This window comes from Rattus norvegicus, chromosome 7 (assembly GCF_036323735.1).
Source record: "Rattus norvegicus strain BN/NHsdMcwi chromosome 7, GRCr8, whole genome shotgun sequence".
Classification (NCBI taxonomy): Eukaryota; Metazoa; Chordata; class Mammalia; order Rodentia; family Muridae; genus Rattus; species Rattus norvegicus.
Genome location: NC_086025.1, coordinates 14,114,394 through 14,140,205, shown reverse-complemented (window position 1 = coordinate 14,140,205; position 25,812 = coordinate 14,114,394). Strand labels below are relative to the sequence as shown.

General features: G+C 38.4%; 1 protein-coding gene across 1 annotated transcript; it reads left to right on the top strand.

Annotated features, from left to right (window-relative positions):
- The first annotated feature begins 657 nt into the window (after window positions 1-657).
- On the top strand, window positions 658-25,368 carry Nlrp4al1 (NLR family, pyrin domain containing 4A like 1). Its single transcript, XM_234957.6, has 8 exons — window positions 658-931; window positions 5,840-7,412; window positions 9,468-9,626; window positions 10,076-10,240; window positions 12,029-12,196; window positions 21,728-21,898; window positions 23,433-23,603; window positions 25,230-25,368. Exons 1-8 carry the CDS (start codon window positions 658-660, stop codon window positions 25,366-25,368), a joined length of 2,820 nt encoding a protein of 939 aa, XP_234957.4.
- Window positions 25,369-25,812: the final 444 nt, after the last annotated feature.

The window sequence follows — 25,812 nt, the reverse complement described above, 5'->3', positions numbered from 1 at the left end:
GATTCTGTGGGTTGTGGTCTTTTGGTGTCCTCCAATCCTCTTGGTTTTACAATCCTTTTTCTACCTCTTTTTTGGGGTTACCCTGACTCCATCTACTGTTTGGCTGTGGTCCCTATGTGCTTATCTCAGTTGATTGACAATGCAATGATGATTACTGAGACAGACACTAATCTATGAGTATAGCAGAAAAATCATTAGGAATCATTTCATTGACTTTGTTTTGGACAATTGTGTTTGGTTATCTTGGGTTACTCAGCTGACCAATCAGTGGTTCCTGGCCATCTATTTAATGACAGGTGTGGGTTTCCTCTCATGTTATTGGCTGCAAGTTGGAACAGTCAATGGATGGCCACTTTCTCAAATTCTGAATTATGATTACTTCAGCATATCTTGCCAGAAAGAGATATGAAGTTTAAGAGTTTGTGGCTGCATACCCTGCTTCTTACAAGTATGTTTAAGATACAGCATATGTCCCAGCACATTTGCAGCCAACCCTTTATGATGTCAAACATGCCCCAGCCAACTGACCCCTTTTAATTTAGTTAATTGACCAACTAATTTTGTATCTCAGCTGCTTGCCTGATTTTCCCACAGATACTGTGTTTTTTATCCTGGTACCCATCTCTCTGAAGACTAGATTATTTTCCTTAAGACAAGATGGCATCTTTCTTTTCTGATTTTGGCATTATGTGGTACTTGAAAGAGCTAAACAAGAGGGAATTTGTGAAGTTTAAGGAGTTCCTCAAACAGGAGATTTTGCAATTTGGGCTGACAATTTCTTGTACAGAAGTGAAGAGGGCAACTCGGGAAGGCCTTGCCAACTTACTGTTAAAACATTATGAAGAGAAACAAGCCTGGAATATAACCTTCAACATTTTTCAGAAGCTCAATAGAACGGATCTCATAGAGAGGGCAAAACGAGAAATTGCTGGTAAGTAGGTGAAACCTTCTTTACAGTGAAAGAGTATCATGTCATAGTTTTGATACCCATCTACCATAGGGCCAGCAGGTATCAATGGGATTTTCTTCTTTAAGGAGACATCTTAATGTATACATGTGATCTCTAGTCTATGCTATCAAATGTTACATGCTCTAACCTCATTTGTTAAACTTCTACCCAGAATATTACAAATGTCCCTCTAATCTAGACTGGAGTCATAATTCTACAGTGAAATGGGAGCACTATGGATTTAGGCCAGCAGCAACAGAAAACATCTGGGATGAATCATATTTGTGGGGTCTAGGAAGGTAGCTGGGTCTGTAAGGTACTTTTTGTATAAATAGGATAATCTGAATTGTATCTCAGAAACCACAAAAAAGTCAGGCATGTTCATTAGTTCGTTAGTCAACCTGGCACTGTCTAACCCTGATAAAATGTCTCAAATGAGATGGAGGGCCTGAAGAGATGACTCAGTAGTTAAGAACACTTATCCTTACAGTAGACTTCAGCTCTGTTTCCAGAACCTACAATAGTACTTGACAATAACCTAACTCCAGTTTCATGGGATCTAATGCATTATTCTCTCCTCTGGGGGTACTGCATACATTTGGTACATATGCATGCATGCAGACAAAAACACCTATTTGTCCAAATTAAAAACAAATGTATATATGTTGAGAACAGAGAACAGTTAAGACACCCAGTTTCAACCTCTCATCTCTACATGCATGTGTATTGCAACCCAACCCCTTCTCCCTTCCACATGCATATTATATATGCATTTGAAACATCTATGTGTGGAACAAGATTTATTTGTTGTATCTGTGTCTGTTTTGTTAGCAAGCCTAAGCTTATAGGAGAAAAGCCATGTTTCATAAACATTATGGTCTTAAGAGTTACAGTTATATTTATCCTGGTATTAAATATCATGAATACTTTAAGGTTTACTTCATTTCTTTGTCTCGGATGGTCCAGTGTTTTACCTAGATATATGTCTTTTATTCCTAAGCTCTCTATGCTTGGGATTCATTCATAATCTTAGATCTGTGGCTATAATATATTCTTTATTCCAACCTTAATTTTTTTTAAGTTGTCTCTGATGTTTTTCCTCCCCCTCATTTTAAAATTTACTTTATGTTCCAATATCAGCCCCCCTTTCTCCCAGTACCTCTTCACATATATCCTCCCTCTCTTTTCCCTCCCCCTTTTCTCTGAGAAGAGAGAAACCCCTGGGTACCACCATGCTGGTAAATCAAGTCACTGAAAAATTAGGAGCATCATTTCCCACTGAGGGAAGATAAGGCAAACCCATTAGTGGACCCATACGCAGTCAACAGATTAAGAGACAGCATCCATTTCCATTGTTTAAGGATCCACATGAAGACCAAACTGTATATCTGCTACATGGAGGTAGTGGAGTTAGTTACAGTCCATGCTCACTCTGTTTGGTAGTTCAGTCTTTGGGACCCCCCAAACAGTCCAGATTAGTTGACTTTTTGGTTTTCCTGTGAAGTCCCTGATGTCTTCAGTTCTTCCCTTATTCCATCTCCCAACTCTTCCACAAGACTTTCCAAGCTCGATTTAATTTTGGTTGGGGGTCTGTGCATCTCTTTCCATTGGTTCCTGGGTGGAAACTCTGGGTGGACAATTATGCTAGGCTCCTGTTTGAAAACATAACAGTATCATTAATAATGTCAGAGTTTGTTTCTTGCCCAAGGAATGAGTCTCAATTTGGGGCAGTCCTTCCTTGGTCATTCCTTCGGTCTCTGCTCTATCATTTTCCCTTACTATCTTGTAGGTAGAAAGGACATATTTTGGGATGATAGTTTTATGGATGGGTTGTTGTCCTTATCCCTACACTGGGAGTCCTTCCTAGCTATAGGAAATGGACTCTTTATAATCCATATCCCCAGCTTAAAAGAAAGAAATCTCAACTAGACTCACCCCCATCAAAACCCTGGGGTTTTTCCCCATCCCAGGTCTCTTGCATGTTTCAGAGATGTCCCCCACAATTTCTGTTTACTCTCTCCTGCTCTCCCTACATCTGATACTCCAACCCTATTCCCCTTCCTCCTCCCTCTCCCACCTAATTTCCTCTCTCTGTTAATTTCTGAAATCTATTTTGTTTCTTTTCCTAAGAAATATTCAAACATCCTTCCGTGTACATTCTTTGTTGTTTGGCTTCATAAGTATATGGATTGTGCTTCAATAATCCTGTCCTTTATGGCTAATTTCCACATATTTGTGAGTGTATACCATGCATGTCCATTTAAAAAATGTTTAAAAATTGTCCCTATGCTGTTCTTTCCCCTCTTATTCTTGAAATCCAGTTGCATATAAAAATTTAATTTATAACTAAAATATGTATGATCAGATAGAAGCTATATTATGTGTATGTGATAGTGCCTGCCTTATATGTATGTTCACTATGTACGACCAATGTCTTTAAAGGCCAGAAGTGTACATGAGATCTGGTCCTAGAAAATGTTGATGCTATCAGGTATATGCTTGTAATTAAATCCAGGTCTTCTAACTACTGGGACATCTCTTGAACCCCATATGTTAGATCTTCATACAATGTCTTGTGTATATCTCTTATTTTTTATCCTTTGTGCTTATGGTTGGCTTTTTTCTCTAACCATTCTCAGGACCTTCATTCTCTGTTCAGCTCTTTCTTATCAATAACAAAGTCCCACTGTTGGCTAACTTTGACTTTCCTGACATGTGTTATTTGTGTGTACACATATGTTCTTGCATACCATGGTCCACAAGTAGAGATCAGAGACAAATTCTGAGAGTTAATTCCATATTGACTTGATGATAAATGCCCCTAAGATATCTTACCAGCCCCTATTTGTTGATTCTCAATTTTAGTGAAGGCATTTATGTATACAATTTGCCTTGCCTTGCCTTTCCTCAGATTCCACAAATTGCCCAACCTGTCTTTTATTTCCATTGAGCACCTTTTAAAAATTAAGTATTATACTTGGCATACAAATTGCATCAGAGTGTGTGTGTGTGTGAGTGTGTGTGTGTGTGTGTGTGTATCATTGTGTTTTGTTCAGAGTGTTCTTCCACTAAAACTCTCCCTTCTCTTTTTCTCCACTAGTAACCTTTGTCCCCTGAAATTGTACCTTTTTTTTGCTTTCATGCTATTTGTGAATGTTGAAAAAATTTTAAAGTATCTTTTCAAAAATTTCGTATATGCAACCATGTTTGAGGGATTATGTGTGTGAGTACAGTGCCTACAACAGAGTCCAGGCACTTTGGAGGTGTGTGACAGGCTGATGTGAGCCACCTGATGTGCATGCTGGAAAACATTCTCAAGACAACTTCTACAGTAGCTAGTGCTCTTAACTACTGTACAAGCTCTCTAGCACCATTATTATATAATTTTAAAGTCAATATGACAATATGTATTTTCATTATGTACTCAATCTTAGGTTGATAGTGATACCAATTTTTCATTTGTGGGCTGTCATCACAACCATGTATAATTATCCTGTTAAGTTGTGTACATGTGTTCATGTGTCAGGAGTAGAGAATCACTGATATTTTTGTTTGGGGAGCCATGCAGTCTGTGACTCCTAATTGGCATTTTTGCTGTCCCAGTAAAGTAGTTGCACAGAGCACAGGACTCCATATAGTCCAGAGTATTATCTTTGAAAGCCATGCTTTTGGTTAAGGATGAATACCTTCATTCATGAGTTCATTCATTAAGTACATTGCAAGTCAAAATAAAAGAATAAATAACAAAGGATCAAGATAAATCAGAGTTATGTAGGTAGATAGGTTAAAACATTGGTCAATAGATATGCCAATACATAGGGAGGAAAGGATGGAGGGAGTGGGAGAGAGAGAGAGAAAGAGAGAGAGAGAGAGAGAGAGAGAGAGAGAACATCATCAAATTGTGCCCTTAAAAATCTCCAATAGAAGTTGACTGTGGAAGCCTCTTAATAACAGCCAACTGGAGTTCCCATTAACAGAAAGTATTCCCTTGAGTGATATTCTCAATCTGAAAAATAAAACAAAACAAAATCAAATAATGGTAGGAATGTTACATTGCCAAATCAGGGTCTCATAACATCATCAAAATCTGCTCCTACAACATCCAGCAGAAACCAGATAAGGAAGTTGGAGTGAGTAGGAGCTTCTAATGGAGCTGTCTTTCTGTTTGAGGTCCCATTGTTCTTGTACAGGCTTCTTTTCCCACTATAGGCACTTTTGTATTGTGGGTAAAGAGTCATAAAATTTGCTTGAAATGTTTCATGAATTAGCTGACCTCAAGGCATATGATGGTTTTACTGTTGAACTTTTTTTATTCTCTTCTCTTCTTGTTCCAGAATTATGCATCAGCCAATTTGCAGACAAGAACCCAAGGAGGGACTGTATTGAAATATGCTTGGGTCAAAGCATGGGCAAAATGGGGAAAAGTGACAACCCCACTTCAAATGACATCTTCTTAAACAGCACATAATAGTTTAACAATATAATATTCGTGACACAGAAATGCAGCTGTGCTCCAGTGCCAGTAAAAATCTTCTCACATTAACTGGATTTGTTCTGGGTCCAGAGCTTAAAAAGTCCTAAAATCATACACCATAAGGGAGGTGAAGAAATGACTCAGTGGCTAGGAGCATGTTCTATTTGTACATAATATCTGAGTTCAGCTCCCAGCACCCATATGGGAATACTCATGGACAATTATAAATCCAGCTGTGTGTGGAGGAAGGATTTAACACCTTTGACCTCTATAGAAACCCACTAACACGCACATTATTAAAAATAAATATTTAAGTGATTCATTCTGATATTTAAAATGTTATGGTCTGATTATATACAAATGAATGTTTAACTTTGATATGTTGTGGATATTTTCCCCTGTGTTCACTGACTCAGGACACCCAAAGTTATATCAAGCTCATTTGAAGACAAAGCTGACCCATGACAGTTCCAGAGTATTCACCACTATTATTCAGGATTTACTTAAGGAGAATTTCACCCAGAATGACCGTGCTTATTTTGAGAACCTTCTCCCATCAAATAGAACTGTGATGAGGCCTCAAGTCGTGGTCATAAAAGGTATGGCTGGAATTGGCAAGACACTAATTTTGAAAAAGTTAATGTTTGCCTGGTCGAAAGGCCTGTTGTTTCAAAACAATTTCTCCTACATCTTCTACTTCTGCTGTCAAGATGTGAAGCAGTTGAAAACAGCTAGTCTGGCTGAATTGATCTCCAGAGAGTGGCCTGGTTCCTCAGCTCCCATAGAGGAGATTCTATCCGAACCTGAGAAACTCTTATTTCTCATTGACAGTTTAGAAGGTATGGAATGGGATCTGTCCGAATGTGAATCAAAGCTGTGTGCTAATTGCATAGAGATGCAGCCCGTGAATGTAGTGCTGAGCAGTTTGCTCATGAGAAAGATACTTCCTGAATCATCTCTCATTATCTCAACTACTCCAGAGACATTTGAGAAAATGGAGAACAGGATTAAGTATACAAGTGTAAGAACAGTAACAGGATTGAATGAGAGCGATATTATATCATGTTTCTACAACTTGTTCCAAGATATGAACAGAGCCCTGGAAGTCTTCAGTTTGGTGAGAAAAAATGAGCAGCTGTTCAATATATGTCAGGCCCCAATAGTCTGCTGCATGATAGCTAAATGTCTTAAAAATGAGATAGAGAAGGGAAAAGACCCAATATCTCTCTGCCGACATATCACCTCCCTATATACTACATATATCTTCAATCTGTTCATTCCCCAAAATGCCCAATATCCAAGTAAGAAAAGCCAAGACCAGATGCAGGGGTTGTGTTTTCTTGCTGCAGAGGGCATGTGGACTAACACATTTGTATTTAGTGAGGAGTCTCTCAGACGGAATGGGGTCATGGACTCTGACATCCCCACACTGCTGGACATTGGAATGCTTGTAAAGATCAGGGAATCTGAAAGTTCTTACATATTCCTCCACCCATCTGTCCAAGAAGTCTGTGCTGCAATCTTTTATTTTCTAAAGAGCCATGAAGACCACCCTAGTCAATATGTGAAATGTATAGATATACTCATCTTTATGTTTCTAAAGAAAATCAAAACAGAGTGGATCTTTTTAGGCTGTTTCATCTTCGGCCTTTTACATGAATTGGAACAGAAAAAACTAGATGCATTCTTTGGCCACCAGTTGTCCCAGGAAATAAAACATCAGTTCTATCAGTGCTTGGAAACCATAAGAGGCAATGAAGAGCTTCAAGAACAGATAGATGGCATGAAGTTGTTTTACTGTCTGTTTGAGATGGAGGATGAAGCCTTCTTAATACAAGCAATGAACTGTATTGAACAGATTAACTTTGTGGCTAAAGATTATTCTGATATTATTGTTGCTGCCTACTGCTTAAAACACTGTTCTACCCTGAAGAAAGTATCCTTTTCAACCCAAAATATTCTGAATGAAGAACAGGAATACAGCTCTATGTGAGTATATTCAATATCTTACTTTTCTGTCCCATATTATTTAGAAAATGTCCATGGGCATTGATGATTTATATAGATAGATTCAAAATTCAACCTGGTTGCTGAATACTGAGAGGTCAGCCTAGATACCGTATTAACAACCACAAAAAACAAAAAGAGCATTAACAGGTTGGCTGTGCATACATGTACATATATGTATATATGAATATGTATGTATGTACATGCATCTGTGTATACATGTTTGTATATATTATATACATGTGCATAAACATATGTATTCAAACACACACACACAGACACACACACAGACACACAGACACACACAGACACACACACACACACACACACACACACACACACACACACACACACAATAGGCTAACACTTCACCAGGAACAGCTCCCAGGTTTTTTTCTAATCTTTCTTGAGACATGGTTTAGCCTCCTATTTATTTTGTAATCAAGAATGGCCTTAAATTTCTCATCTTTTTGAAATAGTAGAATAAGTTAAGCTGACTGTTTGGGAGCCCTGGGATTTTTCTATGTGAATCTCCTCTACTTTGTTACAGTGTCTTCATTATCAAAGCATCAATGGAATTAACCCACCATACTGTGAGTATGGAGTGTGTTGGTCAATGTCATGTGTGCTTTCTGCTCTTCTGAGATATGAGTGTGATACTCAAACTCTCTCTTAATCACCTAACTGCAAACTACTTTTAAAAAGTTAACTATTATAGAGGATATGGGAATGTATCATTTACTGTAGAAGTATGAGATCTTAAGTTTCATGCTCTGTATCCACATTTGTTTTATAAAAGGCTGTAGTTCACAGCATCTACCTATAACACCAGCACTAAAGAGGCAGAAACATGGCTTCCATATGCAAGCACATACATGTACTTATTTGCATGTGCTCATAAACATATATACAAAAATCCTGTACTAAATTGACCCATTTCATATTATAATACATACATGGTGAGCTGAAAAGATGGATCAGAAGATAAAAGTTGCCTGCCCTCAAGTCTGATGACCTAAGTTCTATCCTTTAGACCACATGGTAGGAAAACAGATTCCTAAAAGTTGTCCTTTCACCTTAATACACATTTGGTGCATGTGTGTGTGTGTGTGTGTGTGTGTGTGTGTGTGTGTGTGTGTTTGTGTGTGTATGTGTGTGTACATGCACACACACAAAAACTCATTCTCTCTCTCTCTCTCTCTCTCTCTCTCTCTCTCTCTCTCTCTCTCTCTCCACACATACAGAAATGTTACAAGGCAAATATGATTGTTCTAATAGAAGTAAAGAAAGTAAACAGAGAAGTCACTTATATTGTCCAAGATATATCATGAATAAATTGTCCAATCTGAAGGGTCACTCAAGATATTCTTTCTCTAGGTTTTGATTCAGGGGATTCTGGGACCCTGACTCATTTTTTTCATTCTAACTCTACCAAGGTTACCTGTAAGGTGGGATTTCTTAACTTCAATACTGCCAAGACATCTGGGTTGTCTTATGTTGTGGGAGTATGGAAGGCATGGAAAAGCCCCAGACAAACCTGGTTTCTAGTGTTTAAGATTCTCAGAATTCTCTGAGATTTTTTCCAATACTTGAAACGCATCTCTACTTCAAGCTATAAAAAACAAAATCCCCAGACACTGCCACTTGAAATGACCTTAGCTGGCTATGCTTACTTTGTTTAGGGAGTCAATTTGGTACATTTGTATTCTATTAGTGGCTTGATTTAACTTTTTGTAAATAAATAGAATCTGAAAGTGCTGAAAGGTTTTATCATCTGTTTCTTAATGTTTCATGATTGTAAATGCTTTTGCCTGTATGTGTGCATGTATATGGTACTTAGTACCAATGGTGGAAAGAAAGAGGCTGTCAAATAACACTGGAATTGGGTTTATGGCTGATTATGAGCCATCATTTTGGTGTTGGAAACTGAAATCAGGTCTGGGAGAAGAGCAAATACTTTTAACCACTGAACCACTTTTTCAGCACCTAGAGTTAACTTTTTAACAGTGGAATGTACACCTTTCTCCTCTTTAACAGGGAAAAGCTTCTCACCTACTGGAATCAAATGTGTTCCATATTCATAAGCAATAAGGACATCCAGGAACTCCAAATTAAACAAACTTGTCTCAGTGATCCAGCCTTTTCTGTCTTTTATAATCATTGGAAGCACCGCACCTGCACCATTAAAATACTTAAGTAAGTTAGAGGTTGACTTTGATTTATTCATATCACAGTTTTAACAGAATAGGCTTTCCACTATATATCAGCTAACTGCATAAAAGAAGGCTTTTACAGTCTAAAGTAGAACCTTTCCAGCTTGACGTCTATAATGTCTGTTGCTTGACCATTCTTCAATGAGGGTTGATCCATGAATTGTAGGATGATGAGTACTTGTGTGTGTGTATGTGTGTAGGGGGTTCTGCTCTTTAGATTCTAGCAGCTACTTATTGTAATAGCTGAATTGATTTCCAAATGTTTCCATGTGAGTTCCATATAGAAGAAAAATTAAACCAGTTTGAGAGCCAATGAGCTGTTTCACACTGTTACAAAATTAGAGTTCTGTGGTCATTGTAGGTTATAGCATCTTGCCAAAGGTGAGAGCTCAGGCTGGAGGAAACTGATGGATACCTCTCTTTGTTCTGCAGGGCAAATATGGTGTCCTTTTTATGTGAAAAGCACCTATTCTTTGAGTTTATTCAGAACCACAATTTGCAATATTTGGACTTCAGCTTCACTTGCCTCTCCCACATTAATGTGGAATTGTTGTGTGATGTCTTGAACCAGGCAGAATGCAATGTAGAAAAACTGGTGTAAGTCTTTGTGTTCACCTAATTCATCAACTTCTCTCAACAAAGGCAATTAATTTTGATCTATCTTGCTGTGATATAAATACAATAATGACTTAAGCAATAATAGAGGGAAGAATAGCTACTTGATTCAAAATTTCAGCTTGTAGGAAGCCAGGGTAGCAAAACCTTGAAGCACAGTCACATCACATGCACTATTCAAGAGCAAAGAACAGTGGATTAGTGCACATATGCTAGTGTACATCTAAATTTCTCCATTCATATAATGATTCATGATCCTGCTTCCTGAGGAATGGTGGCACCCATTATCAGCAGGTCTTATCACCTCAGTTAACTTGATCAAGTATTGTCCATAAATATGCCCACAGGTCTTCCCCATCTAGAGAAACTGCTCAATGAGACTCCCTTTCTAAGTGATTTTCAATTGGGTTAAATTGACATTGAAATAATCATAGGACTATGGTTTTTTGATTGGTGCATGGTTGTCCTATTTTTCTATTGTTCATGTGTAGACTTCCTCAATATAAGTTTTGATGACAGCTAGTCAATGAGATGGCTCAGTTAGAGAAGGCATCTGCTGACATCTCTATGGCCTGAGTTCTATTCCAGGACCCACATTGGGATAGGATTTCCACAAGAAGTCTTCATTTGTTCCACATTCTCCAAATGGTATTTTGCATGCTATACCATATATACTTGAGCATGCACATAGGATGTAAATAAATAAAAGAATGTAATCATATCAAAGCCAAACAAAAAATCGACTGAACAAATGTCACTGAAGCAGTCAGAGAAAGATCCTCATCTCCTGTCCTAGGATGAAGAGCAGAGTGTCCATTTTGGGGTCCCAAGTAAACGAAGAAAGAACAGCAGATATTGAGTGTAAATAGCATGAACAAGACAGGTGCTTTGGCTCATCCATCAGAATTGACTGGGGAGGCCTTGACCCAGCCCTGCTAGATTTGTTCATGGAGAGTTCCAGGCAGAATGGAATATTATCTTTACCTATATTTTCCTTCTTTCCTTATTTTTCATGCTGTATGATGTTATCATGTTGTGGCATAATCAATAGTAACTTTGGTTGGTACCGGACTACTGTTCAGTCATTCTCATGAACACAATGGTTTTACTCTTAGGCTGTGTGACTCTTATCTCCACTCTTTGTTATAGATCCAGAGGGTCCAGTCCATTCCAGGACAGAGGCTTAGAGGACATTTGCCATAAACATACTGTAGGCTGGAACAGAAAAGTCATTGTTACTATCAGAGTTCAATTTCAGCAAGCTTAGGCAGCAGATCACAATTTACCAATATAGTATATGTTATGTCTAGTAACTCAAGGGCTTCACACACATACATGCACCAATAAATAAATGTAGTTTTTACACTTACCTGAAAGATGGCTGGGTTGGTTAAGAACATTTGATACTCATATAGGGAGCCAAGGCTTAAATACTTTCTTAGCACTCATACTCTACTCTCACAGTTTACAACCAGTTTTAACTCTAGTTGTAGGGGGCATAATATCCTCCATCTTGTTTGTCACATGTTTTGATGCACACACACACACACACACACACACACACATACACACACACACAGACATATACATATGTATATATATATATATATATATACATACATGCAAATACTCATACACTAATAGTAAATCATTTCTTGTTATTTAATAAAAAAAACATTGTCAAGTTCTGAGATGTCTCAAACTTCCTTGGGAATAAAAAGAGAAAATATTCAGACAGAAAGAATATGATATTACACTTTTTTTCTGCAGGGTAGAACACTGTAACCTTTCACCTGATGACTGCCAGAACTTTGCCTTCGTCCTGATGAACAGCAAGACCTTGAAAATTCTTAACTTGGCATGCAACAACTTGGACAAAGGGATATACTCACTCTGTAAGGCTTTGTGCCATCCGAACTGTATTCTGGAGAACTTAGTGTAAGTGGCTTTGGTAGGTGCACACTGGGGAGAATTGTAGAAATCATTTCAACTCTGCCTCTATTTACTAAAATCTACCAGGTGTCTAAGTAAATTCCTCAGTGAATAGGCATACTTTCTATGCTGACAACAGCAGTACTTGACTTGGTGTCTATAATCCTAGTACTTGACTTGGTGTCTATAATCCTAGAGCTAAGGAATCAAAGTAGTTGTGTGTCAGGAACAGACATCAGACAAGGTTATAACTATTATGTGATGTGTCTGAGATGGTCTGCTTTGGGTTAAAATAATCCATGACTGCCTTGCTCTCATAGGGCAAGTCCAGGATAAAATCACTGTAGGAGGGATTCCTGCAATTAATATGCTTTTCCCATTATTATTAAACATATAAATCAATTGCAAGGTATTAGCTCACACTTTTGAGAAGATCTCTGCAGATTTATAAAGATGTACTGTTTTGCAGAGATCCTACATAGACAAATAGATGAGTTCTTAATTATTAATGATAATCCTGTAAGAATTTCTAAAATTATATTAGTATTTATTTAGCTTCTTATAGCGAGGCTGCTATTAGATCCTTTCTGATAATTGAAACTTCAATGAGAACCCTGACAGTCTCTGTCACCACTTAATTGCTTATACTACATGGAGCATATTCCAAAAGTTTGTAAAGTCATTTAACAAAGGTCCTAAAAAGGGAACTGTGGTATATTATAGGTACGAGGACAGAAGATCAGATGTTGACTGAGTTTATCTATACCAAATTGCACTAATAACATGGTTATGTTTTTCAAATTTTCATGAACCTAAGGGACTGTGACAGATAAAGAATATTTATCCAGATATTTAGTCCTAGTGAATATGCATGTAAGCATTCTCCCTTGTAAACTTCTATTACAATTTAAGATGTGAATGTACATGTAAAATTGTAATGAACATTTAGCACGAGATCATATATTCTGAAAGGCTTAAAAGTGCTAAGGACAAAGAAAAGAGAGAGAACTGGGCTGGAAAGAACTTTTCAGACAGAACAATTTTTAGTCAGATGTGATTAGAACATTTTTCCCCCTCCCCTTCCTTATGGGTGTTCCCCTCCCAGCCCTCCCCCCAATGCCGCCCTCCCCCCAACAGTCTAGTTCACTGGGGGTTCAGTCTTAGCAGGACCCAGGGCTTCCCCTTGCACTGGTGCTCTTACTAGGATATTAATTGCTATCTATGAGGTCAGAGTCCAGGGTCAGTCCATGTATAGTCTTTAGGTATTGGCATAGTCCCTGGAACCTCTGGTTGCTTGGCATTGTTGTACATATGGGGTCCCGAGCCCCTTCAAGCTCTTCCAGTTCTTTCTCTGATTCCTTCAACGGGGGTCCTATTCTCAGTACAGTGGTTTGCTGCTGGCATTCGCCTCTGTATTTTCTGTATTCTGGCTGTGTCTCTCAGGAGCAATCTACATCGGGATCCTGTCGGTCTGCACTTCTTTGCTTCATCCATCTTGTCTAATTGGGTGGCTGTATATGTATGGGCCACATGCGGGGCAGGCTCTGAATGGGTGTTCCTTCAGTCTCTGTTTTAATCTTTGCCTCTCTCTTCCCTGCCAAGGGTATTCTTGTTCCCCTTTTAAAGAAGGAGTGAAGCATTCACATTTTGATCATCCGTCTTGAGTTTCATTTGTTCTAGGCATCTAGGGTAATTCAAGCATTTGGGCTAATAGCCACTTATCAGTGAGTGCATACCATGTATGTCTTTCTGTGATTGGGATAGCTCACTCAGGATGATATTTTCCAGTTCCAACCATTTGCCTACGAATTTCATAAAGCCGTTGTTTTTTTTTTTTTTTTATTAACTTGAGTATTTCTTATATACATTTCAAGTGTTATTCCCTTTCCCAGTTTCCGGGCAAAATCCCCCTCCCCCGTCCCCTTCCTTATGGGTGTTCCCCTCCCAACCCTCCCCCCATTGCCGCCCTCCCCCCATAGTCTAGTTCACTGGGGGTTCAGTCTTAGCAGGACCCAGGGCTTCCCCTTCCACTGGTGCTCTTACTAGGATATTCATTGCTACCTATGGGGTCAGAGTCCAGGGTCAGTCCATATATAGTCTTTAGGTAGTGGCTTAGTCCCTGGAAGCTCTGGTTGCTTGACATTGTTGTACTTTTGGGGTCTCGAGCCCCTTCAAGCTCTTCCAGTTCTTTCTCTGATTCCTTCAACGGGGGACCTATTCTCAGTTCAGTGGTTTGCTGCTGGCATTCGCCTCTGTATTTGCTGTATTCTGGCTGTGTCTCTCAGGAGCGATCTATATCCGGCTCCTGTCGGTCTGCACTTCTTTGCTTCATCCATCTTGTCCAATTGGGTGGCTGTATATGTATGGGCCACCTGTGGGGCAGGCTCTGAATGGGTGTTCCTTCAGTCTCTGTTTTAATCTTTGCCTCTCCCTTCCCAGCCAAGGGTATTCTTTTTCCTCATTTAAAGAAGGAGTGAAGCATTCACATTTTGATCATCCGTCTTGAGTTTCGTTTGTTCTAGGGATCTAGGGTAATTCAAGCATTTGGGCTAATAGCCACTTATCAATGAGTGCATACCATGTATGTCTTTCTGTGATTGGGTTAGCTCACTCAGGATGATATTTTCCAGTTCCAACCATTTGCCTACGAATTTCATAGACTCGTTGTTTTTGATAGCTGAGTAATACTCCATTGTGTAGATGTACCACATTTTCTGTATCCATTCCTCTGTTGAAGGGCATCTCGGTTCATTCCATTTTCTGGCTATTATAAATAAGGCTGCGATGAACATAGTGGAGCACGTGTCTCTTTTATATGTTGAGGCATCTTTTGGGTATATGCCCAAGAGAGGTATAGCTGGATCCTCAGGCAGTTCAATGTCCAATTTTCTGAGGAACCTCCAGACTGATTTCCAGAATGGTTTTACCAGTCTGCAATCCCACCAACAATGGAGGAGTGTTCCTCTTTCTCCACATCCTCGCCAGCATCTGCTGTCACCTGAGTTTTTGATCTTAGCCATTCTCACTGGTGTGAGGTGAAATCTCAGGGTTGTTTTGATTTGCATTTCCCTTATGACTAAAGATGTTGAACATTTCTTTAGGTGTTTCTCAGCCATTCGGCATTCCTCAGCTGTGAATTCTTTGTTTAGCTCTGAACCCCATTTTTTAATAGGGATATTTGTCTCCCTGCGGTCTAACTTCTTGAGTTCTTTGTAGATTTTGGATATAAGGCCTCTATCTGTTGTAGGATTGGTAAAGATCTTTTCCCAATCTGTTGGTTGCCGATTTGTCCTAACCACAGTGTCCTTTGCCTTACAGAAGCTTTGCAGTTTTATGAGATCCCATTTGTCGATTCTTGATCTTAGAGCATAAGCCATTGGTGTTTTGTTCAGGAAATTTTTTCCACTGCCCATGTGTTCCAGATGCTTCCCTAGTTTTTCTTCTATTAGTTTGAGTGTGTCTGCTTTGATGTGGATGTCCTTGATCCACTTGGACTTAAGCTTTGTACAGGGAGATAAGCATGGATTGATCTGCATTCGTCTACATGTTTACCTCCAGTTGAACCAGCACCATTTGTTGAAAATGCTACCTTTTTTCCATTGGATGGTTTTGGCTCCTTTGTCAAAAATCAAGTGACCATAGGTGTGTGGGTTCATTTCTGGGTCTTCAATTCTATTCCATTGGTCTATCTGTCTGTCTGTGTACCAATACCATGCAGTTTTTTATCACTATTCCTCTGTAATACTGCTTGAGTTCAGGGATAGTGATTCCCCCTGAAGTCCTTTTATGGTTGAGGATAGTTTTAGCTATCCTGGGTTTTTTGTTATTCCAGATGAATTTACAAATTGTTCTGTCTAACTCTTTGAAGAATTGGATTGGTATTTTGATGGGAATTGCATTGAATCTGTAGATTGCTTTTGGTAAAATGGCCATTTTTACTATATGAATCCTGCCAATCCATGAGCATGGGAGATTTTTCCATCTTCTGAGGTCTTCTTCGAATTCTTTCTTCAGTGTCTTGAAGTTCTTATTGTACAGATCTTTTACTTGCTTAGTTAAAGTCACACTGAGGTACTTTATATTATTTGGGTCTATTATGAAGGGTGTCGTTTCCCTAATTTGTTTCTCGGCTTGTTTCTCTTTTGTGTAGAGGAAGGCTACTGATTTATTTGAGTTAATTTTATACCCAGTCACTTTGCTGAAGTTGTTTATCAGCTTTGGTAGTTCTCTGGTGGAACTTTTGGGATCACTTAAATAAACTATCATATCATCTGCAAATAGTGATATTTTGACTTCTTCTTTTCCGATCTGTATCCCCTTGACCTCCTTTTGTTGTCTGATTGCTCTGGCTAGAACTTCATGAACTATATTGAATAAGTAGGGAGAGAGTGGGCAGCCTTGTCTAGTCCCTGATTTTAGTGGGATTGCTTCAAGTTTCTCTCCATTTAGTTTAATGTTAGCAACTGGTTTGCTGTATATGGCTTTTATTATGTTTAGGTATGGGCCTTGAAATCCTATTCTTTCAGGACTTTTATCATGAAGGGGTGTTTAATTTTGTCAAATGCTTTCTCAGCATCTAATGAAATGATCATGTCGTTTTGTTCTTTCAGTTTGTTTATATAATGGATCACGTTGATGGTTTTCCGTATATTAAACCATCTCTGCATGCCTGGGATGAAGCCTACTTGATCATGGTGTATGATTGTTTTGATGTGCTCTTGGATTCGGTTTGCCAGAATTTTATTGAGTATTTTTGCATCGATATTTATAAGGGAAATTGGTCTGAAGTCCTCTTTCTTTGTTGGGTCTTTGTGTGGTTTAGGTATAAGAGTAATTGTGGCTTCATAGAAGGAATTCGGGAGTGATCCATCTGTTTTCAATTTTGTGGAATAGTTTGGATAATATTGGTATGAGGTCTTCTATGAATGTTTGATAGAACTCTGCACTAAACCCGTCTGGACCTGGGTTCTTTTTGGTTGGGAGACCTTTAATGACTGCTTCTATTTTCTTAGGAGTTATGGGATTGTTTAACTGTTTTATCTGTTCCTGATTTAACTTCAGTACCTGGTATCTGTCTAGGAAATTGTCCATTTCCTGTAGATTTTCAAGTTTTGTTGAATATAGGCTTTTATAGTAAGATCTGATGATTTTTTGAATTTCCTCTGAATCTGTAGTTATGTCTCCCTTTTCATTTCTGATTTTTTTAATTTGTACACACTCTCTGTGTCCTCTTGTTAGTCTGGGTAAGGGTTTATCTATCTTGTTGATTTTCTCAAAGAACCAACTTTTGGTTCTGTTGATTCTTTCTATGGTCCTTTTTGTTTCTACTTGGTTGATTTCAGCTCTGAGTTTGATTATTTCCTGACTTCTACTCCTCCTGGGTGTATTTGCTTCTTTTTGCTCTAGAGCTTTTAGGTGTGCTGTCAAGCTGCTGACATATGCTCTTTCCTGTTTCTTTCTGCAGGCACTCAGCGCTATGAGTTTTCCTCTTAGCACAGCTTTCATTGTATCCTATAAGTTTGGGTATGTTGTACCTTCATTTTCATTCAATTCTAAAAAGTTTTTAATTTCTTTCTTTATTTCTCCCTTGACTAGGTTATCATTGATTAGAGCATTGTTCAATTTCCACGTATATGTGGGCATTCTTCCCTTATTGTTATTGAAGACCAGTTTTAGGCCGTGGTGGTCTGATAGTACACATGGGATTATTTTTATCTTTCTGTACCTGTTGAGGCCCGTTTTTTGACCAACTATATGGTCAATTTTGGTGAAAGTACCATGAGGAGCTGAGAAGAAGTTATATCCTTTTGCTTTAGGATAGAATGTTCTATAAATATCCGTTAAGTCCATTTTGCTCATGACTTCTCTTAGTCTGTCTACATCTCTGTTTAATTTCTGTTTCCATGATCTGTCCATTGATGAGAGTGGGGTGTTGAAATCTCCCACTATTATTGTGTCTTCACGTCTGTCTGGAAGTCCTCCAGCATCATGATCAAATATGATTTTGAAACTAGATCTTGCTTTTCTGGTGTGTTTGGGTATTCCATGTTTATTTTGGTGGGAGAATTGGGCTCTGATGATGCTATGTAGTCTTGGTTTCTGTTGCTTGGGTTCCTGTGCTTGCCTCTCGCCATCAGAATATCTCTAGTGTTACTTTGTTCTGCTATTTCTGACTGTGGCTAGACTGTCCTATAAGCCTGTGTTTCAGGAGTGTTGTAGACCTGTTTTCCTGTTTTCTTTCAGCCAGTTATGGGGACAGAGTGTTCTGCTTTCGGGCGTGTAGTTTTTCCTCTCTACAGGTCTTCAGCTGTTCCTGTGGGCCTGTGTCTTGAGTTCACCAGGCAGGTCACTTGCAGCAGAAAAGTTGGTCTTACCTGTGGTCCCGAGATTCAAGTTTGCTCTCGAGGTGCTGCCCATGAGCTCTCTGCGGTGGCAGCAACCAGGAAAATCTGCGCCGCTCTTTCCGGGAGCCTCCGTGCACCAGGATTCCAGATGGCGTTTGGTGTTTTTCTCTGGCGTCTGGATGTGTGCAGAGTGCAGTCTCTTCTGGTTTCCCAGGCGTGTCTGCCTCTCTGAAGGTTTAGCTCTCCCTCCCACGGGATTTGGGTGCAGAGAACTGTTTATCCAGTCTGTTTCCTTCAGGTTCCGGCGATGTCTCAGGCGCAGTGCTCCTGCCGCTCCTGGGCCCTCCCCTACGGGAACCCAGAGGCCTTATACAGTTTCCTCTTGGGCCAGGGATGTGGGCAGGGGTGGGCAGTGTTGGTGGTCTCTTCTGCTCTGCAGCCTCAGGAGTGCCCACCTGACCAGGCGGTGAGGTCTCTCTCCCACGGGGTTTGGGAGCAGAGAGCTGCTGCGGGCCGGGATCCGCCGTGATTAGAACTTTTAAAGTCAAAACTGAGAATAGTTGTTTTTAGGAAAGAAAAATTTTAGAAAGAACTAAACTCAAGAGGAACTTTGAAGTAAATGCATAGAATTTGGAGAAAAGGCATTGAAAGTACAAGCATTATTTTGACACCAGAAAAGGAGGAGAAAGCAAGATTAGTAGAAGAATGAAGAGAAGAATGACTTAAAAAATATAACGTAACAAAAGATAACTAAAAGAGCAATATGCAGAATATAGAGGGAATGAACAAAGAAAAAGAAGCTGGAGAGAGAGAGAAAGAAAGAGAGCAGAAGGAGTAGGCAGGCTACCATTTACCATGGAAGAGAACAGGTCTTTTCTTAATAACAAGGTGGGCTTAGTCTTATTAAAAGAAACAAAGTTTTCCTCTTAAAACTTGGGTTTAAATTATTCAGTAAAAGCTTAGTAGGTTTTTCTCTCCCTATGCAATGAAGATTGGAGCTCCTTTTTCATCCAGAATGAGTGAGTTCTTTCTGTTACCATGCTTGTTCTTTTGCTCCAAATGTGTATATAATTATAGATGTGTGTTTTACATATGTAATTATGAAATTGCATGCAAGGTTGATCCAACTAGTCAGAAATTAATGCACCAGTACTCATGTGTGAATCTATATATGAATTATGTGAGCTTACACATATTTTCTTATGTGAAAGCTTTTTGTGTGTGAGCATGATTCTCTTCTCCTCATTTCATAGACATTTAGTGCTCCTAAAATCTCCCTAGCCTGTCAAACAAAAGGCATCTGGACAAATGGGAAAGTGATCTAGCAATTAATTCTTTATTTAGTTTTTTGTTTGTTTGTTTTTTGTTTTAGTTTGAAGTACTAAATGTCAGAAATTGCAGTTTCTGCTCTCAGAGAAACACAGAAGGCAGGTCAGCTACCATAGTAAAGTAACTTAAAATTAGATAAGTAAAGTTTCTATTATCATACAAAAATCCTAAATATTTCAAAAGACAGCAGTCTTAGTCTCCACCACACTCTTCCCCCCTCTGCTTCCTCAAGGAAATCTGACAAGAAAGAAGACCCTTTGTGGCTGGCACCCAGCAGGTGTATCCTAGAATGGAGGGATTAACCATGTTGGTGTGTTCCAGTTACAAAACAATGTAGAGAGCAACTGAAGTTGACATTTATATCATCCTCCAACCTCCAAACACAGGAAGACATATGCAGCAAACACATTCTTAGATTTCTGAGGCAGTATAAAGACACAAGAGATAGTCTAAGACTCTGGATCTTAATATCAATAGATGAGACTCCTTATTCCACAACTGTGATGGACAGAAGTATGTTCTGTGGGAAAGGGAAGCCTGTGTAGAATGGCTGTGAATCTTGGTAGAGATGATGTCGAGAGTGTTGTTTGCATCCAAAATTGGATAGGACAGATACCCAGTCTCTCATTTCTTGGGCTTAGAAAGCAGTCAAAGTGTGCTTTGTTAGTTCCTGCATTCTTTCTTTCCTTGAATTGTCATAGTTTCTTTGTTGACCTGATGACTGATGTCTTTTATAGGAATCCTGTCCAGAAATCAAGACATTCTCTGAGACAACACCCAGACAAGTTAATTAGTTATAATTTCTTCCCATTTATACAGTCCCATTTAAGAAGTTTCAAAGCACAAACCTGAGAAAGAAACTCAATCACAGTGAGCTGGAAAGATAGCTAAGTGCCTAAGGAAAAAGCTCTTCCAGAGGACACAATTCTTTCCTAGCACCCAACTTAAACAGTTGTAGCTCTAGGTTTGAATAATCAAACAACATACACAGTAAGCCTCACTCACATGGACAGCATTCATAAATGCATACAGTTAAAAATTTAGAACACCTATTCATGTCCACATTCATCATGGTTAGTTTCACATCCCTGTAGTTTCATCTATGCAGCAGACTGAGAAAGAGTTTCTAGTTCCCATTCAACTTTCAAAACAGCCATGTATAGTTGGAAGGAAAGAACCAACTTCACAATCTTTTCTGACTTCCACATGCATACTATACTAAGTAACTGAAAACATCATGTATATGCATATACAGAAAAATAAATTAGGTCCTCTCTACCCAAAATTGATTTTTGTAAGAAAAATTTTATTACAGCCACAGAGTTGAGACTAAACCACCCATACATTGTTTTCCAAAAATAGTTTTTCATAAGAATTTGTATTGGATATTTTCTTTATTTACATTTCAAATGTTACCTCTTTTCTGGTTTCCTGTCTGAACCGTCCTATCCCATGCCACTTCCTTCTGCTTCTATGGGGGTACTCCCCTTCCTACATACCCATTCCCATATTACCACCTTGGCATTCTCTTACACTGGGTAATCAAGCCTTCACAAAATTGATATAGTTGTCTATATTACAGTAATCATGTGACTTTTAAAAACATCATTAGAGATAGTGATTGAGGTTCTGCTCATTAAAAAGATGTAAGTTAGCTTCAGGTAAGGTCTTCCAAACCTAAGCATTTTTAGTGAATTACTCAGTTTCAATGCTAGATCTGATGTGAATCAGAAGAAATGAAAGGAGATGTATTCCGATAAACCAGATATTCTTGGCCATGCTTGAATATTTTATTATTGTTAATATTTATAAAATTGAGGAATCTTACATTTTCCCTTCACATGCCTTTCCTTCCCTCCTACAGGTTGGACAACTGTTCCCTCAGTGAGCAATGTTGGGACTACCTTTCTGATGCTCTTCGGCAGAACAAAATTCTGTGCCATCTAGATATCAGCAATAATGAACTGAAGGATAAAGGACTGAAGATTCTCTGTAAGGCTCTGACTCTCCCAAACTGTGTTCTGAAGTCACTATGGTAGGTTGTTTCTTTGAGTTTTGTCTTCAAGACCCTGTTTAGGAAAAAATGTGGATTAGGAAGCAGAGTGTGGAACCAAATTCGGGTCTAGGATATTATCCTTAAACCCAAACACAATGGCCTACATTTACCTGAGACCACAATATTCCAGAGATCCCCCAACATCTCAAAACAGTCATTCCATCTGGTGTATATGTGTTTAAACACAGGAGGCCATAGAATATATTTCAAGTCCAAAAAATAGTAAGACATATAAAGAGGACCTTAATATACATGTGTGAATTAAATAGTGTACCTGAAATTTCAATTAACAGTAATCAGAAGAAAAATGACAGAATACCTGATTTCAAATTGTAAATCAAGAGGTTTTGGGGGTAATGTAATGTGGTTATGTTTTGATCATGCTAAGTATATTAGTGTTCTAGGATCAAATGCTTTAGATCATAAATCCAGGTGTGAGCTACTTGCGAGAATATTGTTACCTAATCTGTTGTGAAATCTCATAGTCACAATATTTTTGTCACGTTTAGAGAGGGGATAAGGAACTAAGTGCAAAGCCAATATAGAATGTGTATTCCTTCCAATAAGGTCTTTCTAAAACCCAGTAAGGTGGTATATAGGATATATTATTAAAAAAAACATTAAAACTATGTTTCTCCAGTACTACAGAGGATGAGGAAAAGTATTTTAAAAGTGTAAACTACTTGAAGTTTCTAAACATACTGATGATGTAAAATCTATTGGCAGAGCAAAATTCAGTTTTCTCCAATGGAATGAAACTCAATATTTCACATACACGGTAGGGTAGACTCCATACTCAGGAATAGTTGGCCAACAGAAAATGGAATCTGTTTTCTGTGCTTTAATTGGTTGGTTGTTTGGGTGGTAGGTTGGTTAGTTTAATAAAGTAGGCTATAATGAGATATCATGTCTTCTTTCTTATGTTAAGGTAAAGTATAAACTTTGAATGATCAACAGTACTACTCTGCTTTATGCACATTTGGATTACCCATAGTGCCTCACTCTGTTTACATATAAGTTATTCATTTAATGCTAAAGTATGTTATTTGACATAATATTATTTTAACTTTTCAAGAGTTTTTTTTTTACTTAAACTGCTGTGTGTGCATTTCTGCACATTTGCATATGCTAGTCTCCAAAGGAGTCTGCCAAGGGGGAATTGGTTTTCTTGGAACTGGAGTTTCAGGGGCTTAGCTTATCAGCTGCCTCTCATAGATTCTGAAAATCAAACCTGGGTCTTCTGCAAGAAAAATGGATCTCAAACTCTGAGCCATCTGTTTAACTCCCTGTTTTAACTTTCATTGCAATGTAGTGTAGTTGATCTAATATAGCATTTTAAATATCTGAGCATGCCTGATTTATTTGGATTTTGTTGTCTATTGACCACTGAGAAATTGCTGTTTTCTTAATCCTGAGTGTTGTTTTTAATTTCAGGCATCATTGAGCCTGGTGAGATGTTTCCTCTTCATAACTGGGAGTAAGCACTATATTGTGTTTTTTTTTTCTCTTGCAGTATGACCCATTGTCTCATCACCTCTAGTGGCTGCCAGGACCTGGCTGAAGTCTTAAGGAATAACCAGAACCTGAAGGGCCTACAAATTTCAAATAATAAGCTAGAAGATGCTGGTGTGAAGCTGCTGTGTGATGCTATAAAACATCCCAACTGCCAATTAATGGACCTTGGGTGGGTGTCATCAAGGTTTTAGTTATATCTTTGAGGGTGGAAAAAGGTGGTTGATTAATATGCAGAAAAGAAAATTAAAACTCCATAGTGGGAGAGAGATTTGGCTCAGTAGTTAAGAGCACTGGCTACTCTTCCAGGGGACTCAGGTTCAATTTGCAGCACCAATATGTCATTTCACACCCATCTATGACTCCAGTTTCAGGGAACCCACAACATTTATACATACATACATACATACATACATACATACATACATACATATATGTAGGCAAAATACCAATGCACATAAAAAAATAAATTCCCTAGGGACAACATAGCAGTTAAGAGTGTTTGTATTAATAAGTTACTCCACAATGTCAAGTCTAGAAGCTGTGTATTTTTATTATTTGCTGATTGTTAGTCTAACTAGTTATGATATGTCTGGACTGCTGTATTTAAAAGTTGATAATGTAAAAGACTAAATATGGAGCAACATAACTTTTGTGAAGAGATATCTGAAAAGGAATAATATGAAGATAGGTATATATATATATATATATATATATATATATATATATATATATATATATATATATATGGTTGGAAAATACATGGATATACAGGTGGATGCCAAGAAGGATAGATGAATGTATATATGGGCGGATAATTGATGGTTACATGAAGGGAATGCATGTTTATTACATGGAAGAAGGCATATTTGGTTGAATGAGTGCATAGATGATTAGATGGATGCATTAATGGGTGGATGGGTGGATGACTGATGGTTGCAAGTATAGATGTATGGTTGTCTTTGTGGATGGAAGCTTGCATTAGATAAGAGTATGTATGGATACTGGATGCATGTGTAGATGGTTAGGCAGACACATGGATATATGTCCACTGGAGATGACAGGAGTGAATAGATCACAACACATTGGCTTATTTCAGTGGACTAAGTTATGTGACAACTGCTTTAGCTGCCATAACAAAAATAGACTGAATGGCTCATACAGTAGGACTTTACTGATAAATGCAGTAGTAGTGGGTAGAATTGAGATTATGCTACCATCGGGGATGGATTCTTTAGAGGACTAAGACAAGGAATATATTCCAGGCTTTTTTCACTGACATGAAATTGATTGTCTTCTCCCTATATCTTCACAGTTATACAAGATTTGATCCCAAACAATTATACTTATTTTAAAGTAGTTGCCTCTGTAAAGAATCTTTCTCAAAGTCTAATCCCATGGGACCTATGGATTAGACCTTCAACAAATGAATTGTGGAGGGATATGGTTTAGCCAGTACAACATGTATCTCAGTGGTTCAAATAAGTAGATATTAATGTGCTTGAGGTGTGGCTAAGAACTCACCAACCCTTATTTCACTGTATTACACAGTGCAAGGTCCAATTTCATCCTAGGGCTGGGGCAGTAGAGTATTAGTGCTATGTCACCATAGACTTGAATAATCTCAGAATTGTTAACTGTAGCCACATTTGCCAAAAAATATAAAATTTAATGTTATAAACAGTAGGCTTTTAAAGTTACTGTCCTCAGAGGGTTTGAAGTAAGCATAGGATAACTGATTAATCTCATACTAATATTCTTTCTCATATTGACATAGACCCATTCCTTTTTGTTGTAGGTTGGAAGCCTGTGAGATAACTGGTGCCAGTAGTGAGGACCTTTCTTCTGCTTTTCTCCAGTCTAATACCCTGGGTAGGGTCAACCTGTGTGGGAATGCCTTTGAAATTAGTGGATTGGCTCTCTTTCCACGGTTCTGAAACAGCAAAAATTTTTCCTTCATGCATTTGGGTAAGCAGGAATCTGTTCTCTTTTATATCATGAGACCTTAGATTAAGAAGGGATTAACTGAGTTCTAAAATTTGAAGCTAGTAACATATTCATTGAAGATAGAAATAAGAGCTGTGCAGATGGCTCAGTCCATAGAATACTTGTCACACAAGCATCATGATCAGAGTTGTATGCCCAGAAACTACATAAAACAAACAAACAAACAAACAAAAAAACAGGCATGAGGAGTTGCAGTTGTAACCCAGTACTGGAGAGGTAAATAAAAGAGAATCTTCGTGTTCAGTGGGCAATGAGTTTAGTCAAACTGGTGAGTACCAGGGCAAATCAGTGATTCTATATCAAAACTCAAGAATGATACCTGAGGTTGGCCTCTGGCCTCTGCCTGTCTAAACACATACACACACAAATGCAAA

Bases quoted from the DNA above. Each gene is read 5' to 3' on its own strand.
- Nlrp4al1 (XM_234957.6), top strand. From the start codon at position 658: ATGGCATCTTTCTTTTCTGATTTTGGCATTATGTGGTACTTGAAAGAG. The intron at 7,413-9,467 runs GTGAGTATATTC...CCTCTTTAACAG, and splicing joins GAACAGGAATACAGCTCTAT to GGAAAAGCTTCTCACCTACT. The intron at 10,241-12,028 runs GTAAGTCTTTGT...TTTTTTCTGCAG, and splicing joins TGCAATGTAGAAAAACTGGT to GGTAGAACACTGTAACCTTT.